Below are 19,943 nucleotides of genomic sequence, written 5' to 3'. Positions count from 1 at the left end.
GCCTAATTTTGGGCTTACGCCAATTAGGGCCGCTAATAACGCCAAAATTTGGAAAAATGGCTACTTATGCTTCAAATTAGTAAATAATGACTAAAATTTACATTAAAATTTAATTTTTCAGTAGTAACTATTAAGATTTTCATCAAAAATCACTGATTTTTAAATATATTAAGTATTTTTCACTAATTAAAGTTTTAAATATGGAGTAAAACAATGGATAATTTTCGTCTTCGAATCATACCTAAAATCCTTTAAATTGAGAAATAATGATAAAAAATTAACGCCACTTTAAGGTTAAAATCATAAAATCTTGGCCCTTTTTACGGCAGCCCTTTTAACGCTGGCCCTTATTACGCCACGAGACGAAAAATAACGCCAATAAGGGCCGGTGCAAAAAGGGCCGATAAGGTAACTAGAAATAGAAAATCTACTTGAGCTTAAGATGGGATGAGACATGCTCTCTGTCTTAGATTCTTTGGATATTTTGGCTTTTCCAGAAAAAAGTTTTACCCCCACTGTTGAGGGTATTGATTTATCGAAGTATCGTACCCCCTGGATATCCTACTTTATTAGTAAAAACCCCCTGGATATCCACTTTTAAAAATATGCTCAACCTCCTGGATATCCTCTCTTATAAAGATGCTTACCCCTGGATATCGAATTTTTTAGCTTGACCCCCTGGACATCCACTCTTAAAAATATGCTCAACCTCCTGGATATCTTCTCTTATAAAGACACTATATCCCCTGGCCGGGGGGGGGGGCATTCATATGATCTGGCCTACGTCATGTGCCGCGCTTAAGGGTGGGATTTTTCAGTATCCCAAAATGCACTGTAAGGGTGTGTTTCTGTGAGATTGTACTGCAAGGGTCGAATTTTGAAACAAATTCAAAATAATTGATAAAAAGAAAGATTTTTACTTCTCGTTTGTTTGAAAAAGTTTCTATTGTCTGATAATTACAGCTGACAAGAATAAGCTTCTTTTTTCACACAGATTTACAGCTGAGAAATACAGTGCACTAAAATGGTTGGGTAACAAATCAAGAGAAAATGCAGTGAAAGGGTACTTTTTCAGCCATATTGAACTGCACAGTAAGGGTACAATTTTGAAAAGCAGATTTTGCGCGGCACATACCGTCGTTTCGAAATCGCGTGCCCCCGGGCCCCCTGGATATCCGCTCCCTTGTAGATATTTAACCCCCTAGATATCCACTTTTGAACAAAAATCGTTAACCTCCTAGATATCTGATATCCTCAACAGGGGAGGGGGGCACGGACTATTTTTCTGGAAAAGCCCAATGTGTTAGAGGAATTTGAGAGATGCACGATAAAATTCTTACAGTTTGTCGCCATAGCTTAATTTCAGAGAAAGCTAAGCTGTGGTGTTCATAGTACAAATCATTAGCTTATCCTTGAGCTTTGGTCATTATGGTCATGGGTTGTGTACTTTTTGGGAAGGTTGTTTTTTCTTTTCCATTTTAAATGAACTAATTTTTTTTCTTGGAAAAATAAGCATATCACAAGCATAATTTAAGCTTGATTCCAGAGCCTGGTTTCCAAAAAACAAATGGTTATTAAAAAAACATGGACAGCGAGACAACATCGAAATTTAAAAATATCGAGCTCTATATCATTCAAGCTATCTGCTATCTCTTTAGCAGAAGAATTGATACAACACTATGATGGCACAACTGAAAGCCAATCCGTACAATCATGCTGGTTGGGAATCCTTTGGTTTTAGTTTTTTGAAAAAATAATGCAGTTATTTTATTTCAGATTTAACCCTTTCCGGACGCATGATTTCACGGCTATATGACGCAAACAAAAATTTGATTTTTGACTGGCTTCACTAAAATTGCAATAGAAAGTGATTGATAAAAGATATCACGATAAGTAATACCTCATTTTTTTCACATGTAATTGGGGTTTTGAAATACCAAAAAAAAATTTTGAAATATGGCTGACACCTTGTCACGTGACCGAAAAATCGGCAGATTTTTTTTCGGAAAGGTAAAATTTTTGACTTTGAATAAAGAAATAGAGTATAAGGCATTTGTTTTACGCCTTGAGCTTTGAATATGAATTAGGGAATTGAATTACTGACCGGGTAAAAAAAATTTCATGTCATAAGCTTTCCAAGAATCTGAGTAAAGTGATTTTTTGTTCAAATTTTTGAGCAATTTTTCCCTTACAGATTTAGCCTGAGTAAATTTACAACAAACATTAAAACTTTATAATTCTAGTTGTAAACAAGATATCGAAAAGCGGTTTTTTGCAGGTTACGGGAAATTTATCTCAAAATCATTTTTCAAAACCATGTTATTGTATTTTTGCGCGAAAACTGTTAAAATCTTTTACAAAGCTATGGGCCACCCGGTGGCCCGTGCGTCATATAGGAACACGATTCATGGGCCACCCAGTGGCCCGTGCGTCCGGAAAGGGTTAAGTTTTTTTTCAAGTGCAGTGCAAAACAATCTCATCCACATTGAGAATGTGAGCTAATTTTTGGTTGTAAGTAACTCTTTTTTCATAATACGAATACGTTTCCATGTCAACCCACGTCAATGTGAACTGCCAATAAATCTTTTTTTTTTGTTTTGTTTTTTGGTTGATGCTACGGGAATTTTCTGTTTTTCACACCTTTTGAGTTTTACAAAAGCTCACAAAACTAACAAATTTGGCCAAGATATTTTCAGATAATGAGATAATAGTATTTTCGACATTAAGAAACGGTTGGTGGTTTCGAGCTAAGCTGGTTGGAGATGGTAACCGATAACAGTATTTTGAGGTGGTTTTAATCAAACTGATAACATATTTAACATATTATGGTATTCTGATTTCGAATAAATAATTGCAATATATAACCAACACAGTGTGTCACCTGCGAAAAAAACTTCAAAAGTTTTGTCCTAAATTTGAGCCACTAAAACCACTTTTGATTTTAAACCGATTTTTCCGCGGATGGAAGTGATAGAATCGTGTCCCATTTGCATCAAGTACTTTTAGAACTAGCCATAGCTTTCACTAACTGCCACCCGCTAGTACAAATGCTTCTAAAAACTAATTAATGCTAATTAAGCCTTTTTAATGCTTTATAGCAAAAGTTTGGAAATGATTTGGAATAGTTAGAATGATTCTTCTCAACAGCATTTTCTTTGAGATATCAATGAATAAGCTAACATAAATGAAACATATTTTTTTTCTAAAAATGTGAATTACTTTGTACAAAGAATAAAATACGAATCTTAAAATGTTCATTAAGAAAAGTGTTCAGGTAAAATCAATTACAGACAGTTACAGATACTAAACCAGTCAAAAGACATGCAACTATATTTATTTCAACCAATTTGAAATATAAATGAAACATAGTAGAACCAAACAGCATAAGAAATGCTATGAGCCAGAAACATAACGAGCAGGAACCAAAAATTGACAGGTAACAATGTACTTAGGAATTTTTCCAACGGTTTAACAAAGGATATCGTGATCCAAAATTGTTTACATTAAATAGATTTACCAGTAATCTAGAAGCTGTAACAGCGTTGTGTAAAGGATGGAAGATGATAGGACGTAACATGGTAATAGTATCAGTAACGAGGCAATATTGATGAGCAGGAAGCAGCTATTAACAGGAAATAGCGTACATTCAGGACTTTTTCCAACTGCATGATAAGGGATCTCATAGACAAAATTGTTTACATTAAAAAGATATGCCAGTTATCTTGCAGTTGCAGTTGTAACAGCAATATCGTGTAGAAGGATGGAAAATCATGACGTAACGTGGTAATAGTAGCAATAAACGAGGTAATATTGCGTTGTCAAGGTAAACAAATCCTCATTCATAAAAAGCTTAAAGAGAAAATAAGAAACATGAAATTAGATGATATGGCGGTCATCGAAAAAATGCTCTGTTCATGTCGCAACGGGTGTTAAAAATGCATGCAGGCAAACGGGCGGTCAAAAACATTCCTGGGTTTTTTTTATCACGCCAGTAACTCAGGGGCGGGTGGTAACGCGAGCAAAACAATTTTTCGATGGTCGTCAGAGCAATTGAGAAAAAAGCTATACTTTAAAAGAACATTTGTTGCTTTTCCCAGATTTTTTTCTGCATCTCCGCACCGGAAAATCAGCGGAAAATTTGATGCGGGCGGGTGACGCGAATAAAACAATTTTTTGATGACCGCCTGTATATTATGGTGAGTGTACTGAAATTTCCTCAAAAATAGTTCACAAAAGTTTCTTTCAATCTTTGATAATAATTTCCCAAATAGTGCCTGGTAAGTATCAATAAGAACACAGGTTAAACATAAAAGATTAATAAAACCAAGTCTTATAAAAGTACACAAAGAAAAAAATATTTGCACTTACTGTCGAAGTACCATAACACAGATCTTTAAGCATTTTGTTGGGAGTAGAGTATGTTGAATAACGATTGTCGAATAAATTTAGTTACAGTGGAATTTCGTTGCCAATTCAACCACCAACATACAATAATCACTTTTGTCCATATTCAATCATTGTTCTACTATTATCATTTTAATCAATTGTTCATTATTGGGGACAAACTGTTTGGGTCGAAAAATGGATCAATCTCCTGCTGAATGTCTAAGACAGGAGACAGATTGTAATTTGACTGTCAGCAAATTCACTGATTGGTATATGTATATATCTTGTTTAATCCGAAAGTCAAAAGTAAATTGTGTCAAGTATTTTGACTGCAGCAGGAGGAGAGAGCTTGAATTTAAAAATACTTCCAGAAACTTCTCCATTCTATTTCCTGGCAATCTCCATTAACCTGACCTCGACCTCGACCCTGACCCTTGAAAAAAGCCGACCCTCGACCAAAATACAATAAAAAGCCGACCCTGGGTAGTCGCTTTAGCGACTTTTATAAGATTATTTTTAGATGAATATGCCAAAAACTGATCATTACATCACTTAAAGAATACTTCAAGAATAGTCGTCGGTGGGGGGGGGGAGGATGAGAATTTCTTCACAAGACCCCCCACCCCAGGGGCATCATATAATTGACCAACATGTATAATCAGCCTTGTATCCATATATCCCAGGCTTAATATTTACGTTTTACGTTGATGCACGAGGGACTAATACACGAGAGATATTATATTATCTTCCACTCACAGTAAAACATCAAAAAGCAGATAATACGACCCGCCGGGTGGCGGGAGGGCGACGAGGTTGACATGTTCAATATTCTTATAAAAAAGCGTGTGTATCCCATCCCACCCCCTGCTTGTCTGCTCAACTTTTATATTAAAAAAACACTGCCAAAAAAACTGTTTTTTTACCCAGGGTCGGCTTTTTATTGTATTTTGGTCGAGGGTCGGCTTTTTTCCAAGGGTCGAGGGTCGGCTTTTTTCAAGGGTCAGGGTCGAGGTTGAGGTCGGGTTAATGGAGATTGCCACATTTCCTGCATGTTGACCAATCGGGCAAAATTCTACAAGCGGAATAGAATCTACTGTCGAAAGCTGAGTAAAATGCCCGCGGCGCCTGCTATTATAAAGAAAAAGTTTTTAGGCTAGCAACTGCCGTCCCGGAAAAAAAACCGAACATTTACGGAAGAGACTAACTACGGGTAGGCTTGCGCGACAAAACAAAACGCGCAAAGATTCGAGATTCCAGTCCAATATCTATGCGTGAAACTATGAGTGCCTCCTCGTCGCTGCGCTCCTGCGGGGGCAATCATAAAAAGCGATTTTAGATTGAGAACAACAACAAATAACACCCCTGTCTCACAACCTTGGTGTAACTTTTTTCCTCAATGGGGATAAACATTCTTATTGAAATCCCAATGAAAATGGGTATAGAAATTCTATTTCTCCAAGGTTCAAAAATCCTGAGAGGATGGTTATGGAGTGCGTAATTTTTAAACATTGAATCTCGAGTGGTGAAGAAAGTTTTCCTTTCTTAGCAGAAGCCGGTTTTTTTCAGGGAGGGGGCTGCCGAAATACAAAGGGCGCAAAAAGACGTCACTGATTACTAATTTTGAGATGTATGCTTTTAATAGGGGGGGGGCCAATTTACCCGGATTTTAATCGACCCACCACGCTACTGTGCTACAAGGGCTACAAGGTGTGTTCTGAACGAGGTTCTGAAAACAAGATGGCAATAAACCTACTATTTTCCATAAGTTTCAGAATCATTAATATTTTAACTTTTCGCGATTGTGTTTAACTGATTGATAAACAAGATAATTATCATGTCCAACAGAAATTATGATCAAGTAATTAGATAATGAAAATAATAAAGAAGACTTATTCAATCATATCTTGTAAATTAATACACGTTTTTTTATAAGAACATTCAGAATTTTTGAAGCCCTCTGATGTTCTTAACTTTTTGAGCTTTAAGCCTAAAAATGTTCTTACCTATGTTCTTATTTTGACCATTTTGTGAGCATTTTTGACCATTTTCCTAAGAAATAGGGTGATTTTGAGTCTACAAAGCCTAAAAATGTTCTTATATAGTTTGTTCTTATAGAAAACATGTAATGATGTTTTTTTGAGTATCAATTCAGATCATTTTAACTTGTACCACAATTTTTATATAAGTTTTCCCTTGACTGTTGTGAAATAGGGAAAAACAAACCCACAACGATTTCATGACTAATGCACATAAGAAATTGGGATAAGCTGGAGTTTTTACAAGCTCTTTTCTGATTCATCTCTATTACTTTAAATGACCAATTAGTGAAGTAACTTGTAAAAACTCCAGCTATTATAAGGGGGGGGCGTACGAGGTTTTGAATTACCGCCATCCCGGCCATTTTTTTGAAAATTACCGTTATCCCGTCCAAAATTTACGAAAATACCGGTCCCGCTGTTTTTCCCATAAAATTCTAAAGACTAGAAGTCGATACACATTCTATTTCATTTTGCAGAATTTTCGACTCATTATTTTCGTATTTTGTTTCGATTGCAAAAATTTACAGAGATAAAATACCTTTCTAAAGAAAAAAATGTACTGGGTGTCCCAGAAAAAAGTCCGGACGTTTGATTATGTCAAGGTGGAAATGTTTAGAATAGAACGACTTTTTTATGTTAATGTGGTGCTAAAACTTTGGTGGGTCCTTTTTTCAATTTGAATCATTATTCATTGAGTTATGTCATTTTAAAGTTAAGCACGCTTTTGAAAATGTTAAAAAATGTTCAAAAAATAGCACAGTTTCACGAAAGGAGTTTGGAGCCCGGGGGGTATTACCCTTGTCGACCGACGGGGTTGCTCCGCTCAGGTTCGAAAAATGGACCCTACGTGGGACTCGAAATTTGCGAAAAAAGTGACCCTGAATGGGACTGAAATTCCAAAATTTTCTCAAATGTACTACTGTTTTTGCGACCCTACCTGGGACTCGTGGAGGTTAAAAAAGGTACCCTGACCAGCAGAGCATCCTCGTAACCCATCTTGCCCTAGTACCCCCCCCCCCGGGGTTTCGAGTTTATCTTGATTGCTCTACCAAACCTAATTTTTTTTGCTAGATAAAGGTTAAAACTGCAATCTAGCCCTTCCGGCTATGATAAATCATTGAAAAAACAAGTGATACTTTTATGGACCTACCTGGTTATGCATTTAACACATATTTATAATTGATATCTACTTGACGTGACCATTAAACAATCATTCAGAACACAAACAGTGACGATCTATTAAAATCAGTCATTTGTTTCTTATAAAAAAAACATTTAGAAACTAAAATTTCATGCTCTTGAAATATCTTTCATATTCAAGACTTCGTGAGCAAAAAAACATCCATCTCGTCAAAAAATTGACCAATTTGGCTGCGTCTTTTGAGCTGAAAAATCCTCTTTTTACAAAAATCTGCTTGAGCCATCTTTTACCTAATTTCATGCAAAAAATCAGAAAAAAACAATGATCCAATATTTCACAAAGTCCAAAAAACTCTTTTTTTGGCCGTTTTTTAGCTGAAATTTACCCCATAAATTTTTTCTCAAAAATCGAGCTCCGTCACATTCGAGGGTTTATAGTTATGCATCTTTGTGCAAAAAATCATAAAGAATAAAACAGCCAATCTCGAGAAAAGCTAATACCTAAGTTATTGATAATGTGCTTATAAAAAATATCGAATTTGGCCAGTTGTTCTATAAAATCACGCCAAGCAACCCAAATTTTATGTCAAAACACACATATTCTTTAAAATTAAGTCCTCGTGAGCAAAAAAAACATCTAACTCATAAAAGAAATTGAGTAATTTGACTAAGAACATTGATGTATGCTTATTAATAGTGATTCTTATGGATAAACATGCGTTTTTTGAGCCAACAAACTTTTTTGCAAAAATCTGCTTGAGCCATCTTTTACCTATGATGGTGCCCTTCTTTCATACAAAAAATTAATGATGCAATTTTTTATAAAAGTCCAAAAAACCCGTTTTTTAGCCGTTTTTAGCCCAAATTTGCTCAAAAACATTTTTTTTCGAAATTCGGGCTCCGTCACATTCGAGGGTTTATAGTTATGCATCTTTGTGCAAAAAATCATAAACAATGCAAGAGCCCATCTCGAGAAAAGCTAATACCTAAGTAATTGATAATGTGCTTATAAAAAAATATCAAATTTGGCCAGTTTTTCCATAAAAACACGCCAAGCAAACAAAATTTCCTGTCTAAACACACATATTCTTCAAAACTAAGCCCTCTTGAGCAAAAAAGACATCTACCTCATAAAAAAAATTGAGTAATTTGACTAAGAACATTGATGTATGCTTATTAATGGTGATTCTTATAGATAAACATGCGTTTTTTGAGCCAACAAAATTTTTTTGCGAAAATCTGCTTGAGCCATCTTTTACCTATGATTGTACCCTACTTTCATGCAAAAAATCAGAAAAAATTAATGATCCAATTTTTCACAAAGTCCAAAAAACCCATTTTTTAGCCGTTTTTTGGCCCAAATTTGCCCAAAAATTTTTTTTTTCGAAAATCAGGCTCCGTCACATTCGAGTGTTTATAGCTACACATCTTTGTGCAAAAAATCAGAAAAAACTAATGAGCCAATCTCGAGAAAAGTTGGTAACGAACGAACAAACGAACGAACAAACGAACGAACGGACGAACATAGGTTAATTTATAGGACCTCTACCGGGGTAGGTCCAAAAACACCCAAGGGATTCACCCAAGGAACAAGAACAAGCGTGCAAAGTTTCAGCCGAATTCGACCATTTTTGAAGACTCCAGCCTGCGCCAAAGTTTCGAGGTGACAGACAGACATTGTAGCTCAACTTTACAAACCCAACGTTTTCCTCCCTGTATTAAAAAGCCTCAAAAAGCCTCAAAATAAACCCGTTCCTGGTGAAAGATCCCTTTTTTTGGGGGAGTTTTTCACATTTTTTTTCCTTTCTGCTGACTCCTGTGACAAGCTTTTTTTATTATAGTCCGAAAATTTTATGTACCGTCTACGTATGACTTTTACCGAAATACCGTTGTTTTTTATAAGAATTACCTCATCCCGGACGAAAAATCAGGTGTTTTACCGTCACCGTGGCTCTTTCAAAATACCGTTTCCCGAATACTTTTTATCGTTTTTACCGCTTCCCGGCCCTAAATTAGGCCTTATCTCGAGTACCGCCAGATCGTACGCCCCCCCCTTATAATTGTGTATGAAGCTCGGATAGAGTACCACACCTCGATAGCATCTTAGCATTGACTTCAGCTGACTTATTCAGATGCTTCAACCTCCACAAAAGGTAGGAAAGTTTTCTGTGTTTAGATTTGTGTTTTAGCTCGGGCAACTGTAATTCAAGCTACTCATTGATAATAGCACCCCTGCAGCGACAGTGGGGATAAAATGAAGGAACTAAATGCAAATGGAAATGAAAAATGTCTTGGTGTTTGGTTGGTGGCGACTTTAAGTTCAACGGCTAAAAAGCCCACAGTGGGTAGGGGTGCTAGCGGGGCTGTTACATGGAGGTGTTTGATACTTGGAAGGAGTGATAGTGTTGGAGAAGATGGGAAATATGTAGATGGATCAACTAACAGTATAGATGTACACGTTTTTTTTTTAAGAAACTAGTTTTACCAAGCAGCCTCAAAGTTTTTTAAGAAATCGGCCTTTTGAGCCTTAAATAATTCTTACATGTTTCTAAACTTTTTGACATAATCAGCCTATTTTTCATGCAAAGAAAAAAACATTTGTTTTGATTGGAAGGTTCTTAAAAAAACAAATTAAAAAATGTTATTTTCTCATTCTCAGCCTCAGCATGTTTCTTAGATGTTTCTTAGTTTTTAGGCATTCTGAGCCTCATGTTTCTTAAAAGTGTGTTTCTTAAAATAAAAAAAAACGTGTAGCGTACTAAACATTAGCATATAACTTACTTTATCGGCCAAAACTTAGTCGGCCTTAATTATTAGTCGGCCGTAATTTTAGTCACTTCGTCAAAATTTAGTCACTAAGGGCCGATTAATAATGAAGACCGACTAAAAAATTTAGGCCATTTCTAAATTTACAAGCAGATGGAAAATAGGAGAAAGCTTAAAATACTGGAAAATAAGGAAAGCTTAATATAAACTTTTAATTTGGCCCAAATTTTTAGTCGGCCCAAATTCTAGTCGGCCCAAATTTCTAGTCGACCCTAATTTTAGTCACCAAGCCAAAATTTAGTCACTTATGGCCGACTAAGTTTTGGCCGATCAGGTACACTTTAATAAGAAAAAAGATTGGTTAGAAATTACAGGATCAGATAGACTTCGGAAGATGAAAAAACGAAAATTAAATGTCATCTCATCCAAAGTAAGAGCTGGGTTTACATCTGGAGTAAATCGATTCAAAAATATAACAGAAATGACGTACTTGATTTCCTTTGATTTCATAGTGGGTGGATCACATTGAAAGTTTCAAACTAATGGCCTTAACCATTGAGTTTAAAGCCCCGAAGGGGCTAGAGTAAAAACTTATGGATGGGAAATAAAGCTACTTAATTTCCTATCCAGGACGCCCGCAGATTCTACTCTAGTCCTTCGGGCTTTGGCGTAGGTTTGAAGCAGCTCGGAACAATACAACAATAAACTTAGATAACTAAACAATTCAGAATAAAATGAATTCACGTCGATACACACTTCAAGGATTACCTTCTCACTTGATAAAATTATTGTTTTGCCACAAAATTATGATTTTTGCTTGAAGTTTGTTTGAAATAGGATCACGCAATCGTGCAAACTTAGATAATAAGAGCGACAATGGAGAAAATCGTGCAATTCTTTCTTACTTTAAATCAAGCAACTTTCAAGCAACAGTGACAATACACCCAGTGGTTCCTTTTTTAAGTTATAATTGATTTTCTCTAAGCTTTCTCATTGGTTGAAATTTTGATAAATGTTGATGCTCTGAATGCTATTTTATCGCAAACAATCTATTTTCGGTGTATCTTTGGTTTAATTGGTCATTAAGCCAAGAGAGCTCTAGGGTGGGTTTACATCTGTAGGGGAGAATCGATTAACACTCCTTTTGTCGATAACAATTCAGAACGTAAACAAAACAAAAGCTCAAAATCCCTTTTACGAATTCTTTTATAAAAATAATTGATCTTCCCCTCGTTATTGCCTTTGTTACAAGAGGTAGGTTTGGGTACAAAGGACGTAACGAGGAGAAAATCCATTAAATTTTGAATTTTTCCAATTCATAAAAAACTGGAAAATAATATCGATGACGGATGACGATGATGACAACTACGGCTGCGTTTAGACCAACTGGCATTTGTAATTTGGCATTTGCTCATGAGGGATTCGATTGTAATAGCTTTTCCATTGTATTTTCTGTCATGGCATTTAAGGAATCGTCTTTTTAGAGTCATTACTGAAAAGGTGATTCCCTCAAGTTCAACTTTGACAGATCAAACAATGAAAAGCATGGAATTTCTCAAAAACTGCAGTCATTAAGACTGAGACATTTTGCCGTAGGGCTAGGCTATGGCAAATCTTGCAAATTTTACAATCTATAGAAAGAACTGAATAAAAAACGTGCAAATACTTTAAAAAATCAAAAATGTCATTTTTTCTCTTTGTTTTGGTTCCTTTGTTTGATTTGAAATGCCAGAAAAGGGGATTCCTTTGCTCAAAATGGCATTTCAAATGCCAACGAATTAGGCATTTGACAAACCGAACAATTGCGCGGAACAATAGAATTCAAAAAAATACTGCAAGCAATTACAAATGCCAGGCTGGTCTAAACGCAGCCTACGCCGCAAAAGACTTTTTTGATCAAGCTTTACAATGCAGCATAAACTTGTATGGAGGCCAGTTGAAATGTATAGACGGTTGAATATAGAAAAACCATTATTTCATTCTGTAATAAAATTTGAACCAACCAAAAAGCTTAGAGAAAATCAATTATGGCTTACAAAGGAATCGTGATAGAATCAAAAGAAATCGTGCAATTTTCATTGTATTCCTTAATCGATTCTCCCCTAGATGTAAACCCACCCCTACCCTTCTCTTGGAGAATAAAAGGTTTAATGACCAATTTTCGACGTTAAATCTGGAATGTTCATATGAAGCGATCAAAATCTAATGTTAAGCATGAATCTTCATTGTATATTTTTATAACCCTTAGAAAGTACTAGAAATTTATGAAAAGGACCGTTGATGAGAATCACTTATCTATCTAGCGTATGAAAAAGCACCCATAGTAAAATTTGATTAAAAAAATCATTCAGACACTTTTCATTTAAAAATTCATTTAAAATAAATTTGAAAAATGGTTACACGATTTCTTTTCAAATCTGAATTGGTCCTTTGTTTTGAGCTTTTGTTTTGTTTATGTTCTTAATTGTTATCGAATTGCTTTGGTTTTCAGTCCCATGAGGACATCCCTTAACAATACAATTAGTTCGTGAAGAATCTCTCTAGGGAAATTGAAACATCCTTATTAAAATGTAGATTTTTTGAACAAAATTAACTCACCAACACACGAGTGGATTTTGAGTTTGAGAGAGGTGCGTACAGATTGATACTTCTGTGTAGGTTTGAACTGTGTTTGTTTTCCTAAGCATTTTTGATGTTACGGTTTTGTGCTCGTTTAAAAGATAATCCGGAGTGGAACATTATCAAAAAAGAAATCTTTAAAAGATGGAAAATGAAGATGAAAAATGAAGAAAGAAGAAGAAAATCAACCTTTTATAGAATAATGCTATGATTTTCATTTTTTTATCAGAGATGCTTCAATCGTAGAACGTCATAAATGGGAAAAAAAACAAAAAAAAATTTATTCAGTCAAAAAATTCAGCTTAAAACTTTGGTCTGGTCGACTTAAAAAGCGTGTGTGCATGTTTCGTTCATTCAATTTTTGACGACATTTTTGTGTAAAAAAGACGTCTCGGATAAAAAATTTGAAAGTTGAAAATGATTTAAAATCAGTTACAAAGAAGACGAAGGAAACAATAGTTTTATTCAGTCGCTTCTTTGTTAGTCTAATTTATCTCTACCTCAAGTATTTGAAACTTTCTGATTACACAGTACGCCAAAGGTCCCTTAGTTGACAGGTAGTTGTGACACTGAGGTTGAAGAAATTTCATTCCTGACACAATCCTGTGAATCCTAAAGACTTAATCAAGCACTTTCTAATAATTACAAGTTTTTTTATAAGAACCAGTAAGTATACTTTGGCTTAAATGTTCTTACGATTTCTTTACTTGAGAACTTAGAATAGATTTAAAATCAGTACTTTTTTAGAAATCTGAGGCTCAGATTGTTCTTAATTTGTTCTTAGGTTTTGGCCTAAATTTCAGCCTCTTATTCTCGTAAAATCGTTCTTATAGAATAAAAGGGCGTTGCTCAATAAAAAAGGCACACTACAGGACTATGTTTGCAGACAAAGACAAGAGTATTGGAAGAGTATATACTACTAAAGGAATTTTTTTCACGTGAAATTTATGTCATAATGTATTTACCCAGAAGGAAATTAAACTGCAAAAGACCTGGGAACTAGAGACAGCAACAAACAATAAAACATTCTACTTTTTTTTTCTTTTTTGGTACCGGTGAAACACTGCTTGTTTTGAGCATCTGTTTTCATGGAAAAGCAAGCATGATAAAAGATTGGTTTTGTTTTGTCAATTCAATTTTTCACGACACAATTTTCAGTATTTTGAAATATTATTTTCAATTTTCAATGCAAGAAGTTTATATTAGAAAATCAAAGATGATACTGGAAATTTCAGTTCATTTCTGGCAATAAACAAAACAAAAGTTGAAATTTGCAATTAAAATTGAATTTTCAATTTTTTAACTTGAAAATTAAAAATTGAATATTGCCATCGAAATTCAATTTTTTACATGAAAAAAATACATGAAAAAGGGCTCTTTTTTGTTGTTTTTTGGTGTTTTCTGAAGTCAATTAGTAGGAAACTCGACTATATCTTTCGATTAAAAAAGTTTTTTGAGAATCGTTTTTCACATTGATTATGTTCTAAGATCAAACAATCACTCATGTGAAAATGATAATTATAGCACAATTATTCAAGAAGATGATTTTCTTCTTCTTCATTTTCAATCATCATTTTTCGATTTTTTTCATTTTGTTCTTTTTGATAATATTCCACTCCTGTTTGTCTTTTCAACAAGCATGAAACCGATGTTTTATTCGAATTTCATCATATTTTATTTTGTTTCCACTGGACATCCAAGCTCAAAATTTTAGAAAAAACAAAATTTACCTCAATATACAAAGTTCTAAAATTATAGAGCTTGGTCTCCCTAGAGAATGGAAGTGCAAACCCATGTTTCCGAAACTTTCCTAGCCAACCCAGGGCAGCAAAACAGAAATTCATAAAAAACAGCCTTACAAGATCTAAAACCATTTAAAACATCCAAAGATTACACCAAAGCCCATAAACAAGTTTGCATGGAAAATGAACTTGCCTCTGTTTTCTTCTTTTTCATGTTTTTATGTAACAGAAAGCTCTATCTTCACTAGCAAGTGGAGGACTATCCTATTTTTTCTTCAGAATTGCTCCGCGCCGTGTGTAGATCGGTCATTACGGCTTTAGCGAAGTGAGCGCGGACTGCATTCTCATGGACTGCATTCTCATATGAGAATGCAAAACACTCTAGGGAGACCAGGCTGTAAACCAGAACATAAAATATCAAAAACTAGACTGTGAAATAGTTTACAGCCTGGATATCCAGGCTACAAATTATATTGAGGCAGACTTAAGTTTTTTTCCTGCTTTAATAAACTGACGAACATCTGCATTCATTCTTCTTTAGCTGTGCATCTTGAAATTTTGTTGTAAGGTACAATACTTTACATTATAGAGAATGGGGAATCTCTACCACGCGATTGTAGTTCTACTAGTAGCAGTATCATCGATCCAAAGCAAGATTTATTTGGTCTACAAATCTCCTAAGACTGGCAAATGTGGCTATAATGGTTATATACCAGGAGGTCTGGGACCATCCATCAAGCGAATCACTTCACCACAAGCAAAGTTACAGGAACGACAAATGTCAATTTTCGCTTTCAAAGACTCTAGGGTGAATGCTGTTAAAGACAAATCCCAGCAGTATTATGACAAGCTGATTTCAATTTTTGGAGATGTTTGTACTCAAGTTGGCATCGGGTTCGGCGTCCTTGGTTTAGCAGCCATGGTGGAACAAGATCTTTCTCAGAGCGGACCACCAACCATTGAAGAAGTTGTCAAATCTGTCAATGAAGCATTTGAAGAATTTACCAAAGATGTCAATGACCGTTTTGACCGTATGGAACAATATGTCAATCATCAAATCATGAAATCTGAAAAAGATTTAGTGAACGTTAAATTGAGGTCCATTTTCAAATCTTGGAAAGATTGTATTGATGAAAAAACTAGGAATGGAGCGATCAGGTGTCAAACGAATGCCGTCCAAAAAATGCGAGGTAAAATTTGCTATCTTGATTGCTTTGTTACATATAACAAAAGACATCATTACTTAAAAAATATTTTTCTATGTTGCCTTTTCATTCATGCATTTGCGGTCCTAATCTCAAAGGTTACGATATAGAAGTACTCTCGGGTACCTAATAGCCGGGGGGTTTGGAATAAGCAGGGGGGTTGGAAAAAATCTCAAAATTTAATAAGCGGGGGGTTGGAATAAAAATGTCCTGGGTGGAAAATGTTCGAAAAGGAGGCTGATACAGCAGAATTAGGGCAAAAGAGGGAACTTTCAAAATAAAATTTCCCAAAAATCAATAAGCGGGGGGGTTGGAATAAGAATGTCCTGGGTGGAAAATTTTCGAAAAATTAATTAGCGGGCCCCCCCAGCTATTAGGTACCCGAGAGTAGGCGCTTTTTATGCTGACTAGTTTCTCAGACTGGGGAAGGAGGGTGCAAAAGTTGTACTTTTTGTTTTACTGCTGTGTAACCAAATGGTAGAAGATAATTTAAATGTCCTTTGAAGTTGTTAGCCCAAATATACTCGAAAGGTCGACAGGAGAGACGGTGTAATGAGATTAAAATGAAAAATCGAGGAAGAAATTATCACTTTTTAGGCGAGCGGCCATTCTTCTACCCTGGGTTCGACAAAAAGAAAATCTGGTCTTTAAGCAACCGACCGCCTGTTGATGACGTCATCAAAATGGAAGCCAACTTTATGTTATTTCGTGATTATACTTTGATTAATATCATGATGGTTCAAACTCTGGTCAATATTTATCGAGATGACAAGAACTTGCCGAATGCAAACACTCTGAAAGAACAATACGTCAATCAGGTATAAAATCTAGAGACATCGTACGTGTTTTTATAAGCATTGCACTATTATAAGATGAGACAAAAATTTAAGCATATGCTAAGCATTACCTCGAGTCTACGAAAAATATATTTTCCTGATTTTAACTGTTTTTACTAAGATTTTACGGATTTTGATTCCCTCGATCTAAGCATGCAAGAGCCAATTTTGTATGCTTATAAAAATATGTGTTACATTACAGATGACACTGGTAAAACTTCCCATAGAAAAAAACCAACTTTCAAGTTTTGTTTTATTAAGACAGGCCCACAGCACTAAATCAAAATTTTACACTGAATATTTTCCAGCTAAGCGAAGATGCTAATGATGCAATCGAATACGCAGAATTTGTTTTCAAATGGCTGAAAGATTTGTACGGCGAACGAAGTAAAAACGAATGTAGAGACACTTTGACGTGCGAACGAAAACAAGAGGGAGATATTTTGAGAGGTACTAAGCTATCTAATTGATCTTGTAGTGGTTTTCGAATTAAGACATTTTTTGAGTGGGCTGTTTTACGTATTCAAAATAGAGAAAAGATGTCTTCTTCTCTGCAAACACGTTGTAAGTTCGGTTTTCAAAACACTTTCAGGTGATTGCAGCTGTATTTTTGCGGCTAATCTTAAAGAAAGATGCCACACACAAATTCAAATCAAAACAAAAGGTGATCAAGTGTCACCATTCGTAAGGACAGACATACCAGCAGATTTGGCCAAATCGAATGCGATGGCGATGAATTACGTTGCTGAGATGTTCTTTAATTCGGGATGTAAGTAATTTTTTGCTTTCATTTTAGGAAAAGTTTGTATATCTTACCTTGAGACACTAAAAGAATATAAGTATCGGATATTTGCGATTGGCAAAGGTTACCTAGTTTACACCTCGACAACTTCTAAGCGCTAGGGTTGCATAAACTAATGGCCTCTCTCTCAAAGACTTATTTCGTATTTTTGGATCGTAGGTTTTTCTACCGTGAAATTATTTTTGATTTTAAACTATTCTAGAAGCTTTCTCTGTTCCACGCTATGAGTAGCTTCCGAAAGGTTTTTTAAAATTATAAAAATCCACTTTTTCATGAATTATAGCTAGTTACCACGATAACTTTAATGCAAGAGTGTATCGAGTTTATTTGCTAAGAGATATGGAGACTTATTGGCAAAACGAAATCTTAGATTTGATTCCAACATGGCGGGACATTGCGAATAAAGAAAAACAAAATACTGGAATTAAAACTTCTGGAGAAAGTAAATCGCGTAAAATTGTAAATGTTGGTTCTGCAGTCCGGGGAGCTCTTGCAAAGCTCGGTAGACGGGATATGATGCCCAATTATCAATATTTTGGAAGGCGTAAATACCGTCCCATGAGAGATTATCGGTATGGAGAAAACACCATGGAAAGTAACGGATTGGAAGAAAGATATGACACAATGAGCCGTTTCGACGAAAATCCCGCGTTCGATAATCTCCGTCGTCGTTCAAGATTCCAGCAAGCGAGTAAGATGAGAGATTTGATGTTGGAACGACAACCAAAGAGAATGTTGAGAGATCCTTACCAAGGATATCGTCGTCAAAGATATGAGAGATTTTGAAGGAACTCAAAGCAATTATATTTGAACACGAAAAGACTTCTTCGAAGAGGAACGCTTAGCATTGGTTACGCACGGTAATAGCTCGTAAAATTATTCCATTGTTTGCGTACTCTCAAATTCTATGTTTATGTCAATTTATAATGTGTACAAACTTTTAATCAAACTGCTATCTAATGTAGACAGTATGCATATTTTTGAATTTTTTAACCGATCTCCAATAACCTCAACAAGTTCTTTTCGTATGCTTCCCAAAACAGGGTTATTTTCAAAAAGTGCTTAATTTCTACTTTTACTTCCTCAGAAAGGTGGAAAGTCTAAACCAATAGCTCTCATATATCTTTCACGCACATTGCATCAATGGTGCATTTTTGCAGGCCATAACAATAGAACTTGAAACACAGTTCTTTAAGGGAAAGAAACCTGGTCTATGACGAGCATATTTCTCTTCTTCCATCTCTTAACCATTAAAACAATGTTAACAATTTAATGGTAACCAGACTCGCTAGTGCATACAAATGATTTTTTCCGAATTTTATAACTTGGCAAGAATACAAACAGATACAAACTCGGTGAAATTTTGTTTTTGCAAAGCTAGCCCTGTGGATTTCAAAACTTAAATGGGTAGCCGGGTTAACCGGGTAGCCAATATTTAAGTGTTTCAATGTAACTTTGCAACAAAACGTAACTTTATTGTAAATTTTCTTAGTAAACGCTCTTCTCACAGACCCACTGGGACCTTTACCTAATGGAAAAATTAACCAAATCTCGTCCCCAGTGATAAAAGATATCCTCCAATTTTTGTCCCCACTGAAAATAATCACATAAATGTCCAGTATGGACAGAAGAGTCAGATTGACAACAAATTGAATCAAAAAATTCTTTTTGCGATGAGAACTAATGGATGCTCTAAAAGACCCTTCACCATCTGGTATATCTAAAGGAGATAATAATTCAAACTGACCTCAAAAAGACTCAAAAAAATCCTTTAGATCTTTTTGATCAATTAGGGAACTTGACGTCAAAAAGACACAAAATGAACTAGGCCAATAATCCATTGGAGACACAGGGGGTATAGGGACATCAATTTGGGAACTTGACGTCAAAAAGACACAAATTGGACAAAGCCCATAGTCCATTTGAGACATAGTGGGTATAGGGGCATAGGGGCCCTCATGGATTTTGATCTTTTTGATTGATCTTTTTGATCAGTTTGATCAATTAGGGAACTTGACGTCAAAAAGACACAAATTGAACAAAGCCCATAGTCCATTTGAGACATAGGGGGGTATAGGGGCATAGGGGCCCTCGTAGAATTTGATCTTTTTGATCAGTTTGATCAATTAGGGAACTTGAAGTCAAAAAGAAGCAAATTGAACTAAGCCCATAGTCCATTTGAGACATAGGGGGTATAGGGGCATAGGGGCCTTTGTGGAATTTGATCTTTTTGATCAGTTTGATCAATTAGGGAACTTGACGTCAAAAACAAGCAAATTGAACTAAGCCCATAGTCCATTTCAGACATAGTGGGTATAGGGGCCCTCGTGGAATTTGATCTTTTTGATTGATCTTTTTGATCAGTTTGATCAATTAGGGAACTTGACGTCAAAAAGACACAAATTGAA

The 19,943-nt window shown here is 35.4% G+C and overlaps 1 protein-coding gene across 3 annotated transcripts; it reads left to right on the top strand.

The window, feature by feature from the left end:
- The first annotated feature begins 9,630 nt into the window (after positions 1 to 9,630).
- On the top strand, positions 9,631 to 18,542 carry LOC136818892 (uncharacterized). 3 transcript variants are annotated; one of them, XM_067075135.1, is made up of 6 exons: positions 9,631 to 9,718; positions 15,282 to 15,882; positions 16,495 to 16,715; positions 17,042 to 17,183; positions 17,326 to 17,502; positions 17,819 to 18,542. In XM_067075135.1, the coding sequence occupies exons 1-6, from the start codon at positions 9,698 to 9,700 to the stop codon at positions 18,319 to 18,321; spliced, it is 1,665 nt and encodes a 554-aa protein (XP_066931236.1). In that variant the 5' UTR covers positions 9,631 to 9,697; the 3' UTR covers positions 18,322 to 18,542. The 3 variants fall into 3 exon arrangements, with proteins under 3 accessions (XP_066931236.1, XP_066931242.1, XP_066931250.1); XM_067075141.1 differs by lacking the exon at positions 9,631 to 9,718 and adding an exon at positions 12,935 to 12,985 and having other exon boundaries at positions 17,819 to 18,499; XM_067075149.1 differs by lacking the exon at positions 9,631 to 9,718 and adding an exon at positions 12,968 to 12,989 and having other exon boundaries at positions 17,819 to 18,499.
- The last annotated feature ends 1,401 nt before the right edge of the window (positions 18,543 to 19,943 follow it).

This window comes from Clytia hemisphaerica, unplaced genomic scaffold (assembly GCF_902728285.1).
Source record: "Clytia hemisphaerica strain Z4C2 unplaced genomic scaffold, Clytia hemisphaerica genome assembly, whole genome shotgun sequence".
In the NCBI taxonomy this organism is placed as follows: domain Eukaryota; kingdom Metazoa; phylum Cnidaria; class Hydrozoa; order Leptothecata; family Clytiidae; genus Clytia; species Clytia hemisphaerica.
Note: the sequence above shows the minus strand (reverse complement) of the source record. Positions and strands in the feature narration are given on the sequence as shown.